Below are 23978 nucleotides of genomic sequence, written 5' to 3' on the forward strand. Positions count from 1 at the left end.
GTCCCTAAAGCTCCAACTCCCTCTCATGACAGCCCTGCTGCAAAGCTCTGCCCTTTATGTTCTGCAGCTCTGAATCACACAGGCTTCTCCTGAGCATGGGGTTTTGATGCAACCATAAACAATTCAGTTAACATTTCTAATCCGCAGAGCATCATGCACATGTGTGTGCCTACCCATGGCAAAGGCTTGGGAAAATGGTTTTAGCTCTGCCCTGGCTAGCCAGAGCTCAAGTCCAAAGCAGTGACAGAGACAGCCATGTGCTGCCATACAGACACATCCCTGCTCAGCTTCACTGGGAGCTTTTTGAACTACAGTCTGTGGGAGTAACACAGCTAGCCAGGGGTTAGGATTTAGCCATGGCTGCCTGTTTATTCCACAGCCCCCAACTAGGAAAGAGAACTGCGAGGAACTCAGATCCCAAAGAAGGTTTAATTAAGGCTTCTGGATAGGCACATCCCCCTGCAACCCTGAATACTCTGCAACTGTTGATGGAGCTGGAGATCAATCTCAGAGGTTTGAGAAGGGCAACAGAGTTTAAGTGAATTGCCCGAGATCCCTCGGTGAGTCCTTGGCAGCACCAGGAGTCAGGTTAGCCCATCGGCTGCTCTTTTCCATAGAGCAGAAGGCATCCTCACGCCCACCCGCAGGTACCTCTGCCTGCCCAGGTGGGTGCTCTGCTTCCAGCCAGGTCTGGGAGCTCTGCAAGGGAGGTGCATGGGCTTGCTTTGGAGAGGGCTTGACTAACCAGCTGACATACCCTGCTGGCTGGGTTGAACCTGCTCCTTGTGGCTGCGTCTCAGGGCGCTCTGAACCGCCGTTCGCTTCTGCTTCACCGTGTTCAGTTCCCCTTCCAGCCTGTGAGCAGAGAGGAGCAGCATCAGCCAGCAGGACGGGAAACTGCTGCGCTAAGCAAGCCTCGACAGAGCCTGGCCCAGGAGCATCTTTGTGCCTCTGCCGGGGAAGGCGTTCCCAAAGGCAGGGGAAGGCTGGGAGCCCGCAGCCTGTTTTAACTCAGAGATGTCCCTTAGGAAAGGGGACAGCAGCAAGAGCAGCCAGTTGGTTCGAGCAGCTGGTTTCTCCCAACGGAGCCAGTGTTTCCCAGCTCTCACCGGATGCTAACAAAGCTGGAAATTGATTTCATACCACTGCAGCACTTCACGGGAAGCGAGTACAAGTAGCTGCTTCTGTGGCTGCAGCCCTGGAAACACCAACTCTCATTTGCAAGGATGGTTCCCTTCTAATGAAACTAGAGCTGGGATCAGCAGGAGCTGGAAGGACCAAAAAAAAAAAAAATCTCTGGGTGGGAGAAGACTGATGGAACCAGGAGGAGGGGCCTTTGAAGGACCAGGCTGGTTCACATCCCTGCTATGGACTGCTCCAACTAAACGCCGTGCTCTAAAAACAGCAAGTCCCAGCTTGCCTGGCTGTTGTCAGACAAGGGCTGTCCCTCTGCAGGGCCAGGATATAGCTCCATGCAGAGGGACTGAATGGTGGAACAGGCTGGGAAATAAAACAAAGACAAATATTTTGCCTGTAGGAAGGGAAGGGAAGGGAAGCAAACACTGGGAAATGAAACAAGCTGCCAGATGTGGCCTGAAAAGGGGAAGAGTTTTCCAGGCAACACCTGCAGAGCTGTTATCCAGGAGGACGCTGCAAACTTTTTCATTTCTGTTTTAAAACACACATGAAACCCATAAATCCAAAGGATTCCGTAATGTGGGACATGTGAAGAGGGGTACGCACTCAGAAAGAGCAACACAGTGAAGTAATCCCGCCCGTGTGACTGGGGCTCCCATCACAGACATGCCCAAGTAACTCTGAATCTGGGCTGTGGGCCTTTTCACAGCACTTGAGCAGCACTGATTTATCCAGGCACCCGGGGACATGACTAAAAAGGTAACGCTGAAGCTCCCTGCACCACCGCCCCATCCTGTGGGAACCACAGAAGCTGGCTGAGCAAACAGCAGTAGACTACACAGTGGTTCAAGGAACATTTCTCAGTCTCCAGCTGGGGCTGGCTGAGAGGAGATACCACAGATAACTCTGTCCTGTTTGGCAAGTCCCAAGCTCCAGACTGATTCTGCAATGAATTTAGTCAAACCTATGCGAGTCACATGTTTGAGTGAAGAAATCAAGCCTGACTGCCAGAAAACTCTTTGACAGCAAGGTCTGTGCAGTGCTGTCGAGGAATGACAGGAACCCGGCTGAGATACTTGGGTGCAGGGAACAATCCTTCTCCAGGAGGGATTTCATACTAGACAGTCGAGAAGTCTGTTCCCAGCTGCTATTTCTCTGCAGCTGAGGCAGTCATAGAATCATAGAATAAGTTTGGGTTGGAAGGGACCTCTAAAGGTCATCTAAGTCCAACCCCCCTGCCATGGGCAGGGACATCTTCAACTAGATCAGGTTGCTCATGACCTAAGAGCAAGTCTGAATGTCTCTCTTGGTCAAGCTCTCTACTGCGGACTCACCTATTGACCTTGTCTATGGACTCGGGGTCCGGTGGAGGGATGGAGAAGCAAGCAGAAGGTGCCTCCTGGACCACACCAGTGCTGCTCTGCACCACCCACATCTCCGGGTTGCTGTTGTCCTTCAGAGTGTACTTGTCACCTCTTGTCAGCTGCACCTGGGACAAAGACACAAAATCCAGTGCAAGGTTTGGCTTTATGGCACTAGGCCAGTTCCTCCCACCACGGAGCCAAGATCTGGAGCAACCAAAGAAGAATCTAGTTCCCTGCCTCTTCTGAGGGTACTGCTAGTCAAGCCCTCACCTCCCCAGCATCCCAGTCACAGAGGGTGTCCAAGGTGAGGGGCTGGGAGGGATGCATCCTGCGCAGTTTCAGTGGGCTGATCTCTTTGCTCCTTCTCTTCAGGTCAGTGATGCTCTTCTCTGCCTGCTTCACCGCATTCTCCTCGTTCTAGAGAAAACAGGGAAGACAGTGGTTGTGACCAGGCTTGGATGAGAAGGAAGGGGGTGGGGGGTGTCACACTACAGTGGGTATGCTGGGGCCAGTTGTCCATCCTTGTATGGTCACTGCTGGGATGGAGTCAGAAGTGTCTCCATTCTTGACCCCTCCATGTCCCTTCTTCCCCTTTTCATTATCAACGCTCTCCTCTGTTTCCTTTGCTCACAGCAGATCTGCCCTTGAAGGCACAGCCTGAGTTAACCTTAGGTGATCTCACACTGTCATATTAAATCTCCTGGAGAAGTTTTTCTTCTCAGAAATGGAACAGAGACCTGCCAAGAGGTGGCCGCATTCCAGTGTCAGAAGGTACCAAGATCCCGACACCTCTTGAGAGTGAAATGTGTTACACGCATGGGAAGATACTGCGTTGAACGTGTCCCCTCCCTCTCTCCCGGGCAAATGTTCCTTTCCTATCTGCATCTCGCCCCTGAGGTCAGATTTCTTTATTCCCTCCCTCGCCCTTGGCTCATGAGAGTGCTGAGGAGATGGGAGGACCTTTCTCTGCTGCTTGGATGCCAGCAGCTCATGGTCTCTGCAGGCCCTCTAATCCAAGTGTCTCATGTTTAGGACAACACGCAGCTTCTCCCTGCGCTTCTCCTTTACTCTGATGGTGACCTGGGGCCTGCTTGTGTGTCACTGATTGAGACCAGCGCCTTCCCAGGGGTCACTGCCCCACAGCGTGAGCAGCGTGGACCTTCTGGGGCTACAGGGACTCAGCATCCAGAGCACAGTATTGCCATGGGCTTCCCCCTCCCTAGCACAGAGCTGGGATGAGCTGTCCCGGTAGGGTTATTTACCCACCTCTTCCCCTTCCCCACTGTTATTTCTTGGGGAGGTTGTAATGTTTAGTCTGCCCCTTAGGTCTGGCTAGTGCCACCAGCCCTGAAGACCTCACCTCCAGCTGAAGCAGCAGATCTGACACCACCCCAGGGCTGTCTTTGTTGAACTTGCTGTATTTGGTGTCCAGGTCAGAGTTCATCTTCTTCAGGGAGCAGCTCACAGCCTCAGCATCATCCTGGAACTGGAGGTGTGGGTAGGAAAACAGTCAGGCGTGGGAGGACATTACTATCTCCAAGTCCAGTGGGGTCTCTCTGTTCCCAGCGTCTCTCCCACAACCTGTCTGGGGCTCACAAGACCCTACAGACCACCCTCAGAGCGTGTGCTTGGACAAGGTCTCTCCATCACCTGAGCCACAGGCAAATAATCCCAATCAACAGACAAGTCCCAGGTAATGACAGTGACTCTGCCCCTCTTCTCCAAGACAGCTCACTAACGCAACAGGGCTGATGAGATGAGCTGGGAGCCAGTCCTTCACTGCAGCACTAAAGGGCTGTGTTTTGAGGGGTGTTTCCCAAAAATACCCTGACTAGGTGCAAGCAAAGGATCTCCCATCCTCATCCCTTTGCTGTCTCTCTTCCCAGCCTGCCCGCTCCAGCCTGACCTTGCAGCCCCATGGCCCGTGCTCTGCTCATTGCTTTTTACCTTCTTATAGCTCTCCACGCTTTTCAGTTGACTCTCCTGGCAAACACAGAGATTCAGGAAATTCTGCCACTCGTTCTTCAAGGCTTCCTGGTGAGCCTGTGGTGGGACAGAGCACAACTCAGTGGGCTCCAGCTAGTCCTACCTCCCCCACCAGCGGTCTCCTTTCCCCAGAAGTCCCAGAGATCAGAGGAAGGCTAAAGACCGCTGCTGAGCAGAGGCAAAGCTATGCTCAGGCATTGCCTAATGCTGAGCCTGAGCAAGCATACTGCTCCACAAGGACCTGGCTCATACAGAGCAGCCACCATTTCCCAAGGGGTCTCAGCTCCAGTGGTGTGGGTGGCTGTGAGCCCACCTCAGCTTGCCACCGCATCTGCAGGCTTGGAAATACAATCCTGCAGGCTGGGAGCTGGTTTCACCTGGGAGAGGTCATGCTGTGTCATAGCTAGAGTTTCACAGCAGCATATGAACGTGGCTGCATTGACTACACGTCTGAGCACCAGACCGGGAGCTGGTCCCAGCACACAGATGTTAGCCACTATCTCCTGGAGATTTCTGAAGAGGTGAAGACCCTGCACTGCCCCCAGCCTCCCCATAGGGCTGGAGCAGGCGGAAAGATGCTGCAGTACAGTCGGTGCAGTGTGGGAGGAAAGAGTAACGTAACAGCTCTGCAGAAGAGGTGAAGAGGTCTCTTCCAACCTGTCTCCTGGCTTTTGATCCACGAGTTATGGAAAGCATTCTCATTGTCTTACAGGGTTTGGGAGAAGACTGCCTTTCCCTACCTGGATAGGCTTGACAGCTGGGTGCTTTAGCTCAATCATCCTATCCCCATCATCCTGAAGATGGTTCACAAACTCCTCCTGGCTGAGCAGCTCATTGGACTTGAAGTCCTGAAGGGGAAGAGAAACTTCATGACAGTGGGAGCATGCAGGGAGCACAGAGCGGTCTCCTGGGGCACCAAACCCCATGTAGCAGAGAAAAGGCTCCCAAAGCATAGACATCCTTGTTTGTTTGTTTTTAAAAAAAGAAGGGGCTAGGCAAAGCTAAAACAAATTAGACACGCTTGGGCCTCAGAAAGCATCAGGGCATTTGTTCAAAGAGCATTTTCCTAAGCAATTATCCCTCTCTTCTTCCTGGTCCCAGCATATAGCAGTCACTGGGTGTTGTACTTTGGACGTTGAGGCTGATGTGACGCTGAGCCCTTCCCTTCCCTCTGACCACTGAGCCTCACCGACAGCTCTGTAATGTATGATCCCATATGCCAGCTCAGGGGACAGGAGGGGACACACAGAGTGGCTCATTCTTAACTCCAGCATGGACCCAGAGCATCTCTTCCACCTCTGTTTCTGCGCCCAGTGCTATTGGGCTGCCCTGGGAAAGCACCAGGGTCAGGGCTGGTGGTGGATGTCTAGGAGGCTGGGATCCACCCTGCAAATCTCCTGCCCCAATGGCAGGACAAGCTACCATCCCCAAGAGCTCACCTCGTACTCCCGACGCACGCTTTCGACGTCCATCATTTGGTCACTCCAGTCCTGCTTCAGGATCCTGGTCTGCTGGTCCGTCAGGTAGCTCAGCTCCTTGGTGCAGCCCTGGAGGTGGTGGTACAGGCTGCCCAGGTTGCGCTCTCGGCAGAGGGAGGCTTTCTGCCCGTGCACACAGGAGAGAGACAGCGTTGGTGCTCAGGCTGAGGAGTCCCTTTCCCCTCCTCCTCCTCCTCCTCCTCCCCAGGACCCTGCTCGCATTGCACATCCAGCAGGAGATTCCCAGAGACCTTGGTGAGATGTCTGCCACCGCTTGCTCTTATCTGATGGGGTTGCCATTCCCTTTCCCTCCTTCACAGACAGGTTATGTTTGTCTAACCAGAATCTCAGGTGTGGGCTGGTGCCTCGGGCAGTCTGAGAGCTGGCCCAGCTCTGCTATATTTCTCACAAATGCCATTCTTCAGCATTAACCTTTACGGGCCCAGCTGGCTAAATGCAGGACCTTCTTCCTGGCCACCTCCTTTGCTCCAGCTGCTCGTTTCCTCTCTGGAGCCCTTGTTAGGGATCAGTGTAAGCCTCAACATTTGCAATCCTGATTTGGAACAGCCTGTGGGCTGGGACAGGGTTTCCTGCTGCCGCATCCGTAACCCTGCGCTCATGGACACATAGGCAACTCCAGATCAATGATCCACGAAGAGGAGAAAGACAGATCTCACCCACAGCATTCCCCTGCGGGTAGCGAGCGTGCTCTCAATTTACACCCATTCCAAGGTGGGGAGGAAATGGGGAAAGAAAATGAGGGACACAACTTCACTGTGTAAAACCAGAGGTAGTAGCTCCTGCCCTGAGCTGAGCATTCCCTGTCCTTCGGGGAAGGTGTTACTTTGCTGTATGACCCCATCTGTCCAGAAAACCACTGAGAAGCTTACCATCAAGTCCTTGTGCTGGCTCTTTAAATCTGCCCCATTCTGGGTTACAACACGGCCAAGACCAAGGAAGGAAAAAAAAAAAAAGAGAGAGAAAAAAGCCGTTACCAAAACACCATCAGTGGTAGATGCTGATGAGCTGATTTATGGAAGATGCTTTAGAAACCATTCAGGAACCACCTCCCCAGCCCCTGCATGGCTTGATCTGTCCGAGCTCAGGTCTCCCCTGTGCAGAACAAGGGTGGATATTCACCGTGAGGAGGAGCAGATGGGACATGCATCCAGACAGCGAGCAGAGCCCGCAGGGTCCCAAGCGAAGCCAACAGGAACGAGGAGGGGACGGAGGGTGCCTTACCCCAGAGTGGATGTTCTTGATCTGGAGGCCATAGGCTTCAATCTCCTTCTGGAGGATGTTGTGCTCGGCTATTTGCTTTTCCAGCTCTGACATGCCGGGGCCGTACTGTCCCGCGTTGACTTGTTTCTGTGCAAAAGGAGTTAGGCAGAGACTAAAGCAAAAGACTTTATTTCAGGGAGAAACCACAGTGAGTGCTGGCAGGGTATGAAAAGATCTGGTATCTGATACCAGTCCAGGAGGAAGGGAAGGGATCTTGTTGTCGTTTACTGTGATTGCTGTTGGTTGCCATTTCCCCAGCCATACACAGGGGCAAAGATAACCAGGCCATATAACCCTGGTGTACAAACCTAGGCTGAACCAGCCACCCTTCCCATGGTGACATGCATTGGATGCACGTAGTTATCATCCAACTTTCAAGGGAATCCAAATTGACTCCAAACCGGGCACTCCACATACCCAAGACCTTGCAGCATGAAACCCTAGGACGTAGGGCTGGAAAGGCCTTGAAAACATCACCTTCTCCATCATTTCATCCCACAGCAGGGCATCTCTACCTGATCCCCCTCCAGTAGCTCTTAATCTGAAGGGTTCAATCAAGAGGATCCTCCAGAGGGTTTTAAGAGGTGGGAGGAGACTCCTTCTCCTACCCAGAGTTACTTCCACCACCCTCAATGTCCCTGCACGATGCTGAGCACACGATGGCTGGCAGAGCCCTACAACAGCGGACATTATCTGGCCTTGTAGGAGTTGGGAGATACATCTAAAAACAGCTGCTGTTACCATCTTTTGGTCCAAGATCCCGGCCCAGTCTACCCTGGGCCCCACATCAGGGACGTTCAGTTTTTCATAGAGGTCCCGGTACTCTGCACACAGCTGCGTCACGCGGTCGTGGAGCTGCTGGATGCTGCCAAGGAGAAAAGGCACACATCACTGACATCTCTGTCAGTTTGGAAGGGGGAGAACCAAGATGGGGTTTGTGGAGCCCAGATTTCACCCATAAGACCCAGGCTACTTTGTTGTCCCTTTGTGACGCTGGCCTCCTCCAGCAGTGGAGGCACTTGTCCTGGTGCTCTCCATCTCCAGGGATGTCTCAGGAATTACAACCCAGGAGGAAGCTGCAGGGAGATCAGGGCTGTCCCTTCCACCTAGGAAACAACTCTTCCCTCCAGGGCTGGAGATCAAAGGGGAGCAAAGCCCCAGAGGCCAACTGAAGCTCTTCTCCCATTTGAACACCCACCTCTGGCACTGTGCTTGCCTGAACAAAAGGCATTCATTTGAGGAAAGGCAGAGGAAAAGGGGATTTGCCCTGGGAGTGGAGCCGCCTTTTAGCTTCACATTTTTCTGGTACCTTTTGCAAGAGCTCCCAAATAAGACTAGGGACTCTTAGGTGATCACTCTGGCAGCCACCCTGCACACCGCTATCTTTACAATGTATTGACAGAAGCCCTGATTTTAAGGCTAAAGTCTATGGGAAGAAGGGTGAAACTCTACCTCTCATGGCAACGACTGGAGCTCAGCCTAGATCCAGTCCCAATTGGGGGGGGTCCCAATTGCTCAGTGCCCCCATCACACCAGTCCCCCCCACTGTACTCACTCTTTCTCTATCTCAGTAGCCTGAGGGTGTTTCAGCTGCTTGGCACGGTCCACGTCCAGAAAGAGGTCCTTCAGCAGGGTCTCCGCTTCCCTCAGGTTCCTGGCGTTCTCCGGCTGGAACTCAAAAGCCTTGTTCTTCTGGTGGTTGCTGTCATCCTGGCGACCAGGGACAACAGAGAAAAAAGCCTGGTTGGACCACACAGACCTCTCAACACTCTCCTTGGCCAACACAGAGGACCTGGATGCTCAACACACCAACCACAGAGGAACTCCGGTGCAAGGGTGTAGCTGGGGAGCGTATGCCCAGCCAAGTTGCCTGCTTCAGCATCTCTCCCACCCAGGGGACCAGTATGGGTCAGGCTGGCTGCCTGCCTGCCTCTGGGGTTGCTGGGAGACACAGGGCTGTGCTGCTGTGGGTGAGACAGCCTTGGCTGTGGGAAGCATGAGGCACTGAGCAGAAAGCACTGGAGGTACAATTTGGGAGGCCCCGGTATGCAGCCCCAGGGGCTGGGAGGCTCTGTGGCGTGCTCTGTTCCTCCCCAACCTCGAGTCAGCCCCCAAACCTGCACCAGCATCTGATGGACAGAGCAGACACCTGACCTGTTATCCTAGACACTGCATTTCTAGGCAAAGCCTTTCATCTTCCCACCACCCTCTGCCACAATTCACCTGCTTGAGTCTGGACTGAGTCTCCAGGATGTCCTTCTCCACCTGGTCGGCATTTGTCTGCAGGCGGGAGATGAGCATGGCCAGCTCATTTGTTGAGGACCTGAGAGAGGGAGCAGCAAAGCAGAAGGGTTGGTGAAGGCTATTCTCACCCTCTTCATCACTGCTCAGGACCTGACACAGGCGTGGTTCTTCAGGCCTTTCCCCCATGTCCTCCTGGTCTCCAAAGAAAGAGTCTAAGCTGTGGCCAAGGGCAAGGATGCATACAAGTGGTCAATGCCTGGCTGTTGCCTTCAGCCAAGTGAAGGTAAGAGGTGGTGTGTTCAGAGTGAGCGGGCAGAGGCTTTTTGCCCACCACACAGCTCATCCGCACAACTCCTTGCCGCAGGACACTGCGGATGCTCAAAAGTTTGTGTGGATTCACAAAGCAGTGGAGAAAAAAATTTAAAAATCCCTGAGGGCTCCCAAATGCACTGACACCGCATCTGGGTTGGGAAGACCTGAAGCCACAAACAGCTGGAGGCCAGGAGAGCACCCTCCAGAGGCAGCACAACATGCTTGCCCTGTTTGGAGGTGCTTCCTTGGGTGTCTGCCCTTGGCTGCTGGTAGAGGTGGGCGAGATGGCCCTTCAGCCTGACCCAGAACTGCTTGTTTCATGCGAAGTGCTCTGCAGTTCAGTCCACTGAGATGCTGAAGAGCCCAGTGCTGCCCCAGGACTGGCCTGCAGCGGACAAGGACTTGCTACGCAGACTACAAAGCCCCTTTGGGCACTGTGTGGGCTGTTGCAGTCATGCTGCTTTCAGGGCTTGGGGACAAATTTCCCAAGGCCACAGCACAACTACAGCCCTCCTCGTCCCAGTGAGGATTCACTGGAGGTCCCCATCAGACCATTCCCTACTGTCTCTCACCTCAGTGCCATCACACAACTGATAGGTACCATCTTGGCCCTTATTCCATCACCGCTATTGTGAATGAGCCCTACCGAAACAGCTGGATCCAGAGCCCGCAGCAAGGCACGGGGTGGTTCCTGCAGCTGCGGCCCCAAAGCTCCCTGCAGACAAGGAAGCACGAGCCTTGGCGCCACCTTTATCCTCGTGTCCTGTTGTTTCTAATAACACCTGCCCTTGAGGACAGAGCCTACAGCCCTACCCTCCAGGCAGGGAAACTCAGCGCTGCCAGGATGTGGGCGAGCAGAGGCAGGAGGGTGTGGACCGATAGCATCATCCAGGGACCCGAGCCCTTGGATGACTGCTGATGGGACAAAGTTCAGCAGAGGCTCAGCTCGGTTACATGCCGACTCGGGGGTCTGAGACCAGAAGGGAAGAGTTTGAGCAGTGACAATGGGACATTGCATGGAGGTCAGCTGAAGGTGGGACGCTTCCTCAGGGCTGGTTGGTACAACCCGCCCTGTGCCTTTGGTGGAGGAAGAACATAGGAGAAAGGTGCTGTCCTGCAGCACAGCCACCCACATCTGCCCTCCAGCCATGTGGTTTCCTTCCTAGCCCCTGAATCCAGCAAAGGACTGGGGGATGTGGTTCCCTTAATGGCTCTGTCATTGCTCCAGCTCCTCACCATGGCTCCAGCTATTCCATGGTTCATACCAAAGGCTGGAGCAGATGCTCAGATGTTCATTTATTACAGCCCCAAGCGACTGTAAAGTGCCAGTGAGTGTTACGGTCACCCCAAGCCAAGCACTCAGATGCCACAGCCAGAGCTTGTGTTTTAAGTCAGCTCAGCTCATGCTGACCGTGGCTGAGCTCGTGTAACTCTGGAGGAGGCACAGCCCCAGCGCTCCTGCTTACAGCATCCTCCCGTCCCCTTTCTCCGACTCCTCCCTTGGTTTTGATTTCCCAAGAGGGCAGTGTGGGCCTGCGACGCAGCAGCTCCCAGTTCCCTCAGGGGCTTTGGGTTGGCAGCGTCTCCTGGCCATGCCTCAGCTTCCCTGCTTGCAAAATGCATATCAGCGAAGTAAATGGGGGGACTGCTGCGCTCTGGCAGTGCCCTCTTCTACAGGGTCTAATTCCAGGGATCACAAAGCCAAAGAGCCCAAGCAGGGCATTCATCATCATCAAAACATCACTGTCTGCTACAACCTGTCTTTTATATCCCGTTAAACATCCCTCCTACCCCATCTGTGCCCCATGGATGCCATTCCTGGAGTAAGCTGCAGCGCTCAGGGAGATGAACGGTGGTCCCAAGTCCCAGCTCAACAGGGTGAATGGGAGCAGCACAGAGCCAGGACTCAGTCCCCATGAGCCTGAGCGTGCAGCAGGCTGGAAGCTCTAGGAGGTGTGTCCCCCCCCCCAGGAGGTTACACAATCTCCCACCCATCCCCGACACGCCTGGAATGAGGTGGTGTCCCACGAGCAAATACTTGAGCACCACCCAGATTTCCTGCCCGGGCTCTCTGCGCAGGGAGGAGAGAGTGAGTCACGGGCTGGCCGCCATCCCAGGGAATGGACGCCTCTCCCCATGTGCTGGGGGCAGTCCGTCCACCCCAAGAGGTCTGGCTGAATTCAGCTCCCGCCTGGGAAGAGCGTGAATGGGGTGTTCAGTTTGAGCCCCGTTGTGATGTGACTGTGGATACCTCTGTGCCGCTCCAAGAGGGGAGAAGTGAGGATCTGAACTTCCCAGGGAGGGTGGCTCGCCAGTAAAATCCTGCTTATTCCTGGTGGCACCCCCTTCCTGGCTGAAGGAAACACTGGGACACCCCATCTCTTGGTTCACAAGACTGGACACACGAATCAGCTTTGTTTAGGCCAAGCCACAACAAAACTATGGACTGAAAAGACCTCAGCAACCTCCCCGGTCATGGGGACTCAGCCTTGCCTATCCCCAGCCTGTACTGCCTTTGCACTGCACAGGGCACCTGAGGTTAGAAACGAAGACGTTGTTGCAAACAACCTGATCTTCAGGGAAGAAGCGATGCTTCCTGGAGTGCATCATCTCAGGAGCAGAGGGGGCTTCCCCTGCGTGTCCTGGAGTGGAGAGCCAGGAGGTCTCAGTGCCGGCCAAGGGAAGAAGCCTGGCAGAGGAGGAGACTGAGACCCTGTAGCCAGCTGCCAGGCTGGAAGTGGCTCTCCAGCCCTGCAAGCAGCCAAACCACTTCAGAGTCTGCAAAAGAGTAGTCTGGATGCTTGAGGAGCACTGAAGCCAGGTAGGGGATGTCCTGGGAGGAGAAAGGTGTCTACATGCTGTCCTAGGGGCCAGAGTAAGGCCTGATGCACGAGTGGAGAAGCCATCTGTCCTCAGTTGAGCCTCCCATCCTCACCATGCTCCTCAGTCAAGGTGGGAGTGATGCTGAGGAACCTGCTTGGTCCATGCACGCTTACAGAAGTGCCCAAACCACCACAGACCCTCCTATCCCAACCGTGGACCGTGCCGAGAAGAGCACCAGCTTCTCCTGTCCACGCCAACACCTATCCACACAGCCTGCGGTGACACGGATGCATCACCATCCTTCCTCGGGGATGTCCCTCCTGCCTCATCCCTGTTGCCCCTGGGCAGAAGCCCTCACTCAACGAGAGCTGACCACAGCTGGGCCCCACGTTTCAGGGTGAACATGCTGACACTTGGGCTGCAGAGGGACAGTCTGGCATCGGGTGGGATATGAGGAGCCATGAGCTCGTCTGTGCTCACGTTGGGCCTCCCAGGGCTCGGGTCCAACTCCGTGCACGGTGCATGCATACAGCCACAGCCCCGGCTGGCCAAGATGGCTGTGGGCAAGGCTCGGCAGAGCTCCTCCTGCTCCTCCTCAAGAGCCACAGCAGACCTCATCCCTAGGGCTATCTCATGCCTAGAAGAGGCAGAGCACTATTATTATCATTATTAATTGGTTCGTTTCTCATACCACTTTCTGCCTCCTAGACAGTCCAACTGCACGCAAGGGACGGTGTCTCTTCGCAGGAGCAGGACTGTCCCCCACTCCCGGTCACTCCCGCCAGAGCATGTTTGGGCAGGACCACAGCACCCACTCACTTCAGTCAGTCCCTGACCCCCCTGGTCCCTTCTTTCTAGGGGACTTTGCTTTATGGCTGCAAGGCAGACCCCGAAGCTGGGTCTGTTCTCCCCGACACGCAGAAGTCCTCGCACGCTCTGATCTGCCAGCCCGAGCTGCTCACAGCAGACCACCCAACAACCCCCCCACCAACGATGGGTTACTCCCCTGAGCCTGTGCCTGTCCCCCCGGGGACCACGTTGCTCTAGACCGATGGGGGAGAAGCAGAGGGAGGCGGTGGCAGAAGCAGCAATCCCAGGGGACAATTAAACCAGGAGATGACTTGCCATCCACCTCCCAAAACCACCCACAGCCTCTGTCAAGATCACACTCAGGCAGCCAGTCCAGCCAGATCCGATTCAATTCCACCTTCTCATGAGTTTTCCCTTTCAGCCCCACAGTGTGCATCCTCCTAGAGCTGGGCACAGCAAGGATGCTCCTTGGGGACAAATCTGCCCTTGCTACTGCCTCCCTGGGATGCACCTACCAAGCAGAGACAGCAAAGGGCCCTGCGAACCAGGATGCTCAACACTATGGTCCCAAGGACCAAGACGAGGTACCTCTCTAGGGGTCCATGCCAGCAGTGGCACTCACTGATTGTGAACCCCCAAAGGCAGGGAACCTCAACTGCTGCCGAGGTTCTGGCCTTGGGGCCACCAAGAGCAGCTATGGGCCACCAACATTTTCTTGGGGCTATCTGCAGAGTGCGTGCTGGCGGCTGCTCCTGAGACAACTCATTCACCTTCATTTTCTCAGCTAATATGGGTGCTGACCAAGCCCCGGGCCATGGCCAAACGAATTAGCCTTTGTCTGATGGTTGGTGCCTCCCAAAACAAGCACAACTAGCTCGGTAATTGCCACGCTTCCGGCTCCAGCCTCCGTCCTGCCCAGGGAAGAGGTGTGAGGTCTCACCGGGATGCGACTCCAGTTATCCCGAGAGGGTCATGCTGGGGGAGAACCTGGCCCAAACCCTCCTGCGGCGCCACGGGGGCTGCAGTGAGCTGTCCCAGGAAGCCTCGTGAGAAATCCCCAGCCTAGGCTTGGAAGCCAGCTGGGGAGGTGGATAGATTGCATTAGCAAGACTAAGAACAGAGGCTGACAGAGCTCCGGAGCTTCTGGGGAGGTGTCTCACTGCAGTCAGGCCCTGACAAAGGCTTGGTGTTCAGAGAAGCCCCAGATCTGTCTTTGTGATGAGTTTGTGAGTGCTCAGCTCCTCTGAGGCAGAAGCTTCCTATGGCGGGGCAGGGGGCCAGCTCCCGACATCCACACGGGGAAGCCTCAGCCTTTGGGGGACCCCCCTTCTCCCCAGGCCCTGCCGCCCTGGCCAGCAGCACCGGGCCACCACCCTCCTCAGTGGCTGTTTGCTAACATTGGGTTTGGCCCCCATAAACGGCGCAGTTGGGTGCCACTGTGCTGTGTCCACCCAGGCGTCTGTACACACGCCATCCCGGGCTGCTGCTGTTGGTGACCCCAAGTGATGGGGCCAGCACCCCCTTCTCCCTGCAGGTCCCCTCCTCTTCAAAACAAACCCCTTTGCGATTTCCTCAGCCTCTAACCCTGGCTGGGGACAGGGATTCCCGCAGAATCGGTCCACTAACACTACGAAAAGCAAAATTGCTGAGGGAAGGTGGAAAATAACCCTGAGTTAGCAACCGCAGCTGAAGAGAGGGATGAGCGCGCTCCCTGCAGGAGCACCCCCTCCCAGGGAAGCATCCTGGTCCCTCACGCATCTTGCTCCCCAGAGCTTAGAGAATCTCTTCAGAGGAGGACATGGCTGTCAGATCCTTTTGGTGCTGCCTCAGACAGGCCTAAAAGAGGCAACCTCAGTTGTCAGCTTGTCACCAGAATGGATTAAAGCAGTCGCCAGCAAACCCACTCCTCACCCATCTTCACCACCTGAACAGCACCAAACTGAGCATCCAGGGATCCCAGGGCAGCATCACACCAACCTCGCACAACCAGCGAGTCTGGGTATCTCAAATCTGGGCTGGTATCTGCATCACCATCAAGCAGATCTTGCTCCACCCAAGCAAAGAGAGGCTGCGTTGATTCTCCCTACTCCTACCTGCCCAAAAGGGGCTTTGCACCTCCCTGCTCAATTAACACAGCTCTAAGCACATCTTCAGGCACTGCACGTCCCAGGGGCTGCACAGAGACTTCTGGGCTGGAGCGCAAAACCCACCAAAGACAAGGACAACAGCTGGGGCAGCACATTTTGGCATCAGCTCCCAGTGAGCCCCAACTTTCTGACTGCTCCACAAAGAGGGATGGTTCTTAGGGTGGCTTAGGAGCGCTCTTCCCTCATCTTTCCCCAGGGTCCACAGGACAGCTTAGAGAGAGGAGAATAGTTGCACTTACTTGCTAGGCTTGACAGGGGAACCTCTGTTGGGGGAACTTCTGCTCGGGGAGTCTTTGTCCACCCCCTTGAACATGTTGGCGAGGTCCCAGCTGGTCTCCCGGAGTCTGCAAAGTCGTTGTGGGAGCTGGCTCTCTGCTCCGGTCTGTCGGGATGGAATGACAAGACTCAGCGAGGGAATGTCGGCGGCGTGCTAAAGAGCAGTTTCTGGGAGGCTCCTCCCCAAAGGCAGGTGAGCAGCAGCAGCAGAGATGGAGGCACATATGAAAAAATTACTCGAAAAACCAGTTTGGGGTGGAAAGAGCAGAGCCCCAGAGGGAGAACGGGAGACCTCACCCTGGCTTGGAGAGTGTTTTGGCACACACAGCCACAAGCGTGCAGCAGTTTCCCAGCGGAGGGGCACAGAGCACGGCCTTTGCAGGGAGGAAAAGTCTGCAAATGCAACTTCGAGAGAGTGCACTGCGACTACTGAAACACATTTTAAAGCATCTTCCTGCATTAGCTGTTTAAAATGCTAGAGAAGTAGCAGAAGCCTTACGGACCAAGCCAACCAAGAGTTTTCCAAGGCAGCAGCAGCAGTTTGGGAACCACCAATTTGCAGAACATGATGTTATTTTGCAGTTCAGTGAACTTTTGGCCCAGGCTCAGCACAAGGTGGCCCCGGCTCCCAGCAAAACACTGAGGACTCATGGCAGAACGAAGGTCAGCAGCTCCAGCGCAGCATCACAGGAGCCTCAGCCAGCGGGATTCAGGCTCTGGGACAAACTTGAGTACCTCAGACCCAAAGACCTGGGTCTGAGGCTCTACCTAGACACTCTGTCTACGCGAGACCTTAGAGCAGGCTTTGCCTCTGGGCAGCTCTTTTCCCTGCGGAGCAAAGTTTCAGAGTCCCAACTGGTTTCCAGTACAGCCCAACACCACCCTGGCATCTCCATGGCTCCTGGATGGAGATGCCCATCCAGGCTGTGCTGCACGGCAGGGCTGCCCAGCCCCACGGCTCTCCTAAACCACAGCAAGGGCTGGCTGCTATCTACATCCTCTTGGTTTCAGATAAAGCAAAGTTCAAAGTTTCCCACATACCAGGAACCCTGTGTTTCAGGCTGATCCAGCACAGATCCCACAGCAACATGGGATCCTTATCCAGTGCAGGACCAGGGAGGGAGGGCAGAGGATGGAGGTGGAAGGGGACAGGAGTGGATGGGGACCACAGCCCCCTCGTAAGCACCAGCCACCCATGATGCTGACACAGGTTTGTGACCGTTCTTCCCCATTTCCTATAGCCCAAGGACAAACCCAGGGCTAGAGGCAAAGGCCTGGGGTCCATCGTCACTTCCTGGGTGACCTCTTGGTCCTCTTTAAATTGGCACAAAACAAACCATGCTTACCTCAAGAGAGAGGGACAGACACACACGGGACAAGGCTCCTTTGCAAGGGGCTTGCTTTCTGCTATGGTTTTGCTCTTCTACAGGCTGTCAAAGCCCTACCTTTTCATGGCGGTATCGTAGCTTGGGCCCTGCTTCTCACACCAGGATCTCAGAAGCATGAAGACAGGAGGTCCCCCCAGCTCAAAGCACCGGGAGGCAGCTGGTGTGGACCTTAGGAGGAGGGGTGACCTCTCCTCCAAGGCAGCTGGAGTTAATGGAGACCTGCTTCAGGGCCTGTCTTTGCTGTGTGGAGGTCTACAGACAGGATGAAAAGCAGTTGCTGAGAGATCACCCCTTTGCCACTAACATCCAGTTGACCAATGACAGCAACGATGCTCTTTGGAGCTGCTGGAGGGCCCCAGGGAGGAGGAACCAGCACAGCACATCACCTGTAGCCCACAAGACCAGAAACTGCTGCATTTGCATTCTAAGGCTGAAAGCAAGCTGAAGCCTTGCCAGGGACGAGAGTTGAGGGCATTTAAGGCCAAGTAGACCTCAGTTTGTAACCACGCAAAACAGGAGCACACAGGAGCCCATGGCCGCACGGGACAACCCCTTCTCTGCAGGGCTGTTTGCACAAGCCAGGAGGGGATCAATCCCCTGTGAATTCAAAGGAAACTAAATTGAACAAGATCGACTGCCTGTAATCTCCTGGAAGACAGCGTGCTCGCACGTGGAGGAAGTTCTAAGAATTAACACAAAAAGCAAACCAGGCACATACCAACACACGCTCACCCAGCCAGCCTGCTTCCCAAGCCATCCATCACCCGCAGCCTGGAGCCGAGGGCTGGAGCTCCTCACCTGCAAAGCTTTTAAAACAGCGCCTTCCTCTCCTCTGTTTAACAAGACAGAGGTGTGATCCTTCCCCCGGCCAAGTCCCCACCTGGCAAGGATCCCTCAGAAAGACAGAGCATTTTAAGAAGCTAATACTCTTTGATCTCACCCCTGTGCACACACAGACACACGCTCTGGCAGGCAGCGGCAACCTCCGTGCCATACGCAGACGGGACAGACAAACACAGGGCTAATCTCGGGGCTGATGTGAGTGAGAAGAGGCAGCGTGCTTGGCAGAGGAGCGCCTGTCCACTCGCAGACGGTGCAAGACACAAGCTAGAGAGCCGGGCCGGATCCCGCCTGGTTTTGAGCCCTGGTCCAGGATGGATGCCGAGCATCCAGCCTGCCTAACCGCGGCGAAGAGACCTGCCTCTCCCTCGCTCAGGCGGGGTGGGAGGAGAAGAGGCAGAGCCAGCCCGCTCGTCCCGCACAGAGCCCATGCGAGGGGGAACTCTTTGCTGCCTGCTCACTTGCGAGGGGAGCAGGGCTCGCCCAGCCCCCAGGGAAGCCCCAAGGGGTTTGTCATCATCCCAGCCTCAGGAAACAAGAGTGGCGGGGGAAAGCCATAGGTAGAGCCAAGGACAGCTCCGGCGTGACAGGTCATGCCAGCCCAGCGCCCCCGCCACCACATCTAGCCCAGAACAAGTTTCTGCTGCAGCCCAACGCCTGCTGCGAGGGGAGGGACGCTCTGCCTGCTGCCAGCCCAGCCTCCCCCACGCCGCAATGACCACCGCAACCTGCGCTGGTGAAAGGGACGTTGCTGCAAGAATCCTCAGGGAAACACTTGCGACAGGCACTGCTTGCCTCAGCCCAAGTCACTTCCAGATCTGCAGCAGGTTTTGCTCAGACCAGCCCCAGCCACGCCAGGGCAGAGTACGATGGTTAACGCAGGCCCTGCAAGAAGTGACAGGCAAGGAGACGAGTTCAACCAGTTCTCCACCACAGCCACCCACACAGCCGTGCCCGGCGCTTGGACCCGAGCCCAAAACCCTCGGCAGGACTGCCCCGTGATGTACTTGCTCCTCTGCAGCTGGAAGCCTAAGCACAGGCCTCCAAGATCATCCGAAACGGCATTACCAAGGGCCTCCCACCTCCTGGCCACCCCCCCCCCCCATTCCAGGAAGGCAGCCCCCCACCCCAGCCCAGCTATATTTCCAACGGGATCGCTCTGCACTGCAAGAGCTGCCTTGCCCAGGTGAGATCATCCACAGGGAGACTGGTCAGGGGCGGGCAGGCTTCCTTTCATTGCAGGTGAATCAGTCTTGAAACGCTGCCATTGATCTACAGACAAAGCCAATCCAAGGGGAGGTTGCGTGTTGCCCAGGCAGGTCCCCAGCTAGGCTACAGCTCACTTTGGGGGCCGAAACGTATCTCCTGGGGGTATAGACCTGGGGCTGGCTGCTCTGGCAGAGCTCCAGGCACAGCAGGAGATGGTATGGGAGGTCACATCGTAATAATTTTATTCGCTTTCCAGAACAGGATCTGGGGATTCGTCCCAGGAGCCTGGAGCTGTGCCAGGACGCAGCTGCCTGGTTCTGCAGAGCAGTCACATAACCAGATGCTTCTTGCTGCTCGCACAGATGAGTAGGTCGCCCGCAGGGACAGATAGCAGGCACGGCTGCGTGGAGGACCTTGGTGAGCAGGTAACATTTCAGGGAAGGAAGATTTCAGGGACAATCCTGGACTAATCTTTCACAAGAAATTGGCAGAGGAGGAGTTTAGAGGATGGCGTGCCTTTGTTATCAGGCAGGCCTCTCAAGTTTTTACAGAGGAGATGACGGCTTAATATGACCCATAAATGATTTACTATTACCTGTTAAGACCGTTTACCCTTCCGGATGACAACATACTTGCCTCCTCTGCACCTCTCCTCACCACCCTCTGCAGACCAGTCCTCTGGATAAGTTTTCATCCCACTTCACCTCCTTGCTTTTGAACTTCTTCATTCTTGAAATCATTCTCCTGGGAAGCGATGTGCTGAAATCAAAGCAACGAGCAGAGCCCTTACACTGCACAAGCCTCCCGTGTCACACCACCAAGAGCTGCTCCTGGCCAGACACCGGGGGATAACTCCACCATTAAGGTCTTAAATGACCCAAATGATGACACCAAGCTGAGTGGTGCGGTCGACACGCCAGAGGGACGGGATGCCATCCAGAGGGACCTGGACAAGCTCCAGAAGTGGGCCCGTGTGAACCTCATGAGGTTTAACAAGGCCAAGTGCAAGGTCCTGCACCTGGGTCAGGGCAACCCCCGGTATCAATACAGGCTGGGGGGTGAAGGGATGGAGAGCAGCCCTGCCCAGAAGGACTTGGGGGTACTGGTGGATGAACAGCTGGACATGAGCCAGCAATGTGCGCTGGCAGCCCAGAAGGCCAATCGTATCCTGGGCTGCATCCAAAGCAGCGTGGCCAGCAGGGCGAGGGAGGGGATTCTGCCCCTCTACTCTGCTCTGGGGAGACCCCACCTGCAGCACTGCCTCCAGCTCTGGAGCCCTCGGCATAAGAGAGGCATGGACCTGTTGGAGAGGGTCCAGAAGAGGGTCACAAAAATGATCGGGGGATGGAACACCTCTGCTATGGAGAAAGACTGAGAGAGTTGGGGTTGTTCAGCCTGGAGAAGAGAAGGCTTCGGGGAGACCTTCTTGCAGCCTGTCAGTACTTAAAGGGGGCTTATAAAAATGATGGCGGCAAACTTTGTAGCATGTCCTGTTGCGACAGGACAAGGGGGAATGGCTTTGAACTAAAGGGGGGTAGATATAGACTAGAAATAAGGAAGAAATATTTTACGCTGAGGGTGGTGAGACACTGGCCCAGGTTGCCCAGAGAGGTGGTGGATGCCCCATCCCTGGAAACATTCCAGGTCAGGTTGGACGGGGCTCTGAGCAACCTGATCTAGTTGAAGGTGTCCCTGCCCACGGCAGGGGGGTTGGACGAGATGACCTTTAGAGGTCCCTTCCAACCCAAACTATTCTGTGATTCTATGACCCTGTAGAAGTGGTGGGTGCCTACAGGGGAGCAATGAAAGGACCTTTACGAGAAACTGAACAGTTGGGTGGTGGGAAGAGAAAAGCAGGAACCATCAGTGAGCACAGATGCAGGAGGGTGGTTGGGGTTTAGTCTTCGATATACCTGGAAACAGCCTTGATTTGTTCATAAAACACCACCTATGGAAGAGCAGTTAATGCATCTCCTCACCCCTGTAAAGCACCTGCTAATGGTCACCCGTATTGCCACGAAGTAAAACCAAGGGCCCACTTCATCAACCGCCCTGTCCAGCAGCACTCACCACCACATTCCCAGGGACAAAGCTAGGAAGAGTTTCACGGTCGTGTGGTCAGACCGGCAGCACCCAGCGGCTGGAGAATGGTTCCCTACTCTTTCATGTCACCTCTCATCTTCACTCCCATGAAAAAGCAGAGGTAAGTCACAGCCGCTCCTGCCTGCGCTCAGCATCTGATTTCTATTTCTAATAGTTTGAGAGGTGCAGGAGGCTGCACAGAAGCAGGAGCCCTCTGTAACAGTGACAGATGCTTTGCTACGCGGAGATCCTGCTTGTTTGGCAACAGAACCAGCAGCTACAGCCAGCCCAGACCGAGACTTGTTGCAAAGGATACATGGTCTTTGCAGCTGGAGACAGAGGCTGGAAGACTTGGGCTGTCCTCAGCGAGAGGGAAGCCCTCCTAAGAGTCTCCAAAGCCATGGAGAACAGCAGAGCATGAAGAGCAAAGCATGAAGGGCAGCCATGGGAGTCAGGAGCCACAGGCCCCTGGATGCTCACCACCTTGGGAAGTATCGGAGCATGTTCCCACCGTGCACAGGTCAGCCTCCTTTCTCCTCGTAGACGCCAGGGACAGCACCTTTTCATACCATTTTTTCCCCAGCCCTTTTTCCCCTTTGTGGAGCAGCTTTCGTACAAGCCAAAGTGAAACTTTAGAGCCAGAATAGCCTGCCTATTTTAAAAAAATTGCTGCCCCACTGGGAAAATAGGACACTTGCTTTTCTTAGGTCTAAAATTACTCAGTCCTCAAACCACGTTTTGCTTTGCTTTATCTTTACCAATCGATAAGCGGAGGGGAAGTGCAAAGGCTTCTCCCTGCAGGTCTGATTAAGACCCATTAAAAAGCTTCCTGGGACGGGGCTGGGCTCAGCACCCTGCCAGAGACAGAGGAAAGCGTGCTTCGGGTTCAGAGCCGGCTCAGCTCCGAGGACCTTTCCCCAGAAGACCAGAGGAGGCCGAATCCATCACGGTTACCCCAGCACGCATGGGAAGTCCTGGTCCTGCTCCTTTGCATCTCTCTAAATACAGAGGACATTTGCACCACGCCGCCGTCTCGTTAACAGCTCAGTGCCGAGGCTTTTATGGACTACTCATCCCTAGACCTTCACACATCAAAAGGACTTGCCCACTTCCCACCCCATCACCTCTCCATGCTCATTACAGCATCCCGCAGCTTAAGGAATTAAGCTTAATCCCGCTTAATTCCGAGTTTAAGCCCTAGAGCTAATGAGCAGGACATCACGGCAATTCCCTACAGCAGCTAATGCGTTAGCCTAATTTTCCTCTCCCCAGAGGATTAGCAAGGCTGTAATAGCACTAAATAAATTCACTAATGGCGGATTCTCAAGACACTTTGTCTGGAAAACTTGTTTATAACTTACAGGTTATAAGCCTGTAAGCAAATTTGGCTTTATTATCCAGTGACAGTGCTGAAGGGAGCTGCTCCCCAAACACGGTGATGGGATCTCAACAAGATGTGTCCCAGATCATTAACCAGGCGATGAGAGGTAAACAAACATCTGCCTGGAAAGGCAACCTTCACACACACGCACGGCACAGCTGGAGAAGCACCCCGTGAAATCAGCGTGGGAGATGAGAGCTTTAGGGGTTGGTTTCTTTCATGCCTCCCAAAAAAGCTGCTTTGCTCCAACAGCAGCGCCCTGGAGGAGGGACCGTCCTGCACAAACGCTGGGCTGAAGCACCGGGCAATCGGCCCATGTCGGGCTGGTGGGAAGTCGAACGCGAGGCCAGGTTTGCTCTCCCCTGTGCCTCCACACTCGAGCGCAACAATACCTGCAGGATGTTGTATTGTAGGTGGCGGCCGGCTGAAACACGTGTACCTGGAACAGTTCAAAGGCGTACCTGCTTGGGAGAAAAACTCCTGGCCCCGATACAAAGAGCTGACTGAAGGAGAAGGCGTTCAGAAGAGAGGGGTCTAGGCTGGAGCACCCCATGTGGCAAGGCCTGAAGGGCACACCCTCACACACGCCAGCTAGGAAGGATCACGCTTTCAGACTCCCTCCAAACCAAAACAAGCCCATCGAAGGGCTCCGTCTGCAGCACAGGGCTAGCAGGGAGAGGAGATAAATCCCTCCTGGGCGACCAAGGCAGGGAGCAGGAGGCGGAGAGCGGTGACAGCCCCTGCAAACCACCTCCCAGGCGGGAGGGCAGCGCTGGAGCCCACCCCGTCTTCGGGGGCAGAGGGTGCAGCAGCCAGGAGCATTGCTGAGCTGGGGTGGCTCACACCCCCAACCACAGCCCGCCAGCTCAGAAGCCCCAAGTGCTTTTCACATCGCATGTGGATCTCCTGCAGAGCTCCATTTTTGAGTTGCTATTGCCTGATTCAGTGGCGAGTGCTTCTGTGTCACAGGCAGGGACCAGAGCGGGATGAATCTGTCTGCCACAACTAATTCTGCGTGACCAGACTTCGCCTTCTCCGACTTAATTTGATGCTCTGAGAAAATTAAAACGTTCTCCCACTTCTGTGGAAAAAGGCAAGCACTGAAGGTAATTCAGAGGCTTTGATGCTGCTCTTCAGCCATTCGGGCACCACAGCTACAGCATCGCTCCCTGGACTGACCACGGGCTGGGGATGAGAGTCACTAAGCCTCATGCACAGCG

The 23978-nt window shown here is 54.9% G+C and overlaps 1 protein-coding gene across 2 annotated transcripts in view; it reads right to left on the minus strand.

Moving 5' to 3' along the window:
* Positions 1 to 23978, minus strand: part of EVPL (envoplakin) — a 34871-nt gene that overhangs the window by 9528 nt on the left and 1365 nt on the right. Inside the window, exons 1-14 of one of the 2 annotated variants that reach the window (XM_076353674.1) lie at positions 18815 to 18847; positions 15822 to 15964; positions 9470 to 9569; positions 8802 to 8956; positions 7988 to 8111; positions 7208 to 7333; positions 6856 to 6894; positions 5927 to 6088; positions 5228 to 5335; positions 4449 to 4544; positions 3862 to 3987; positions 2772 to 2918; positions 2472 to 2626; positions 758 to 855 (exon numbers count right to left, since the gene is read on the minus strand). In XM_076353674.1, the coding sequence (XP_076209789.1) occupies positions 758 to 855; positions 2472 to 2626; positions 2772 to 2918; positions 3862 to 3987; positions 4449 to 4544; positions 5228 to 5335; positions 5927 to 6088; positions 6856 to 6894; positions 7208 to 7333; positions 7988 to 8111; positions 8802 to 8956; positions 9470 to 9569; positions 15822 to 15895 (1510 nt within the window). In that variant the 5' untranslated portion in view covers positions 15896 to 15964; positions 18815 to 18847. Of the gene's footprint in view, positions 1 to 757; positions 856 to 2471; positions 2627 to 2771; positions 2919 to 3861; positions 3988 to 4448; positions 4545 to 5227; positions 5336 to 5926; positions 6089 to 6855; positions 6895 to 7207; positions 7334 to 7987; positions 8112 to 8801; positions 8957 to 9469; positions 9570 to 15821; positions 15965 to 18814; positions 18848 to 23978 lie in introns of those variants that run through there. The other variant, XM_076353673.1, reaches the window with a different exon arrangement.

Source organism: Aptenodytes patagonicus, chromosome 16, assembly GCF_965638725.1.
Source record: "Aptenodytes patagonicus chromosome 16, bAptPat1.pri.cur, whole genome shotgun sequence".
In the NCBI taxonomy this organism is placed as follows: Eukaryota; Metazoa; Chordata; class Aves; order Sphenisciformes; family Spheniscidae; genus Aptenodytes; species Aptenodytes patagonicus.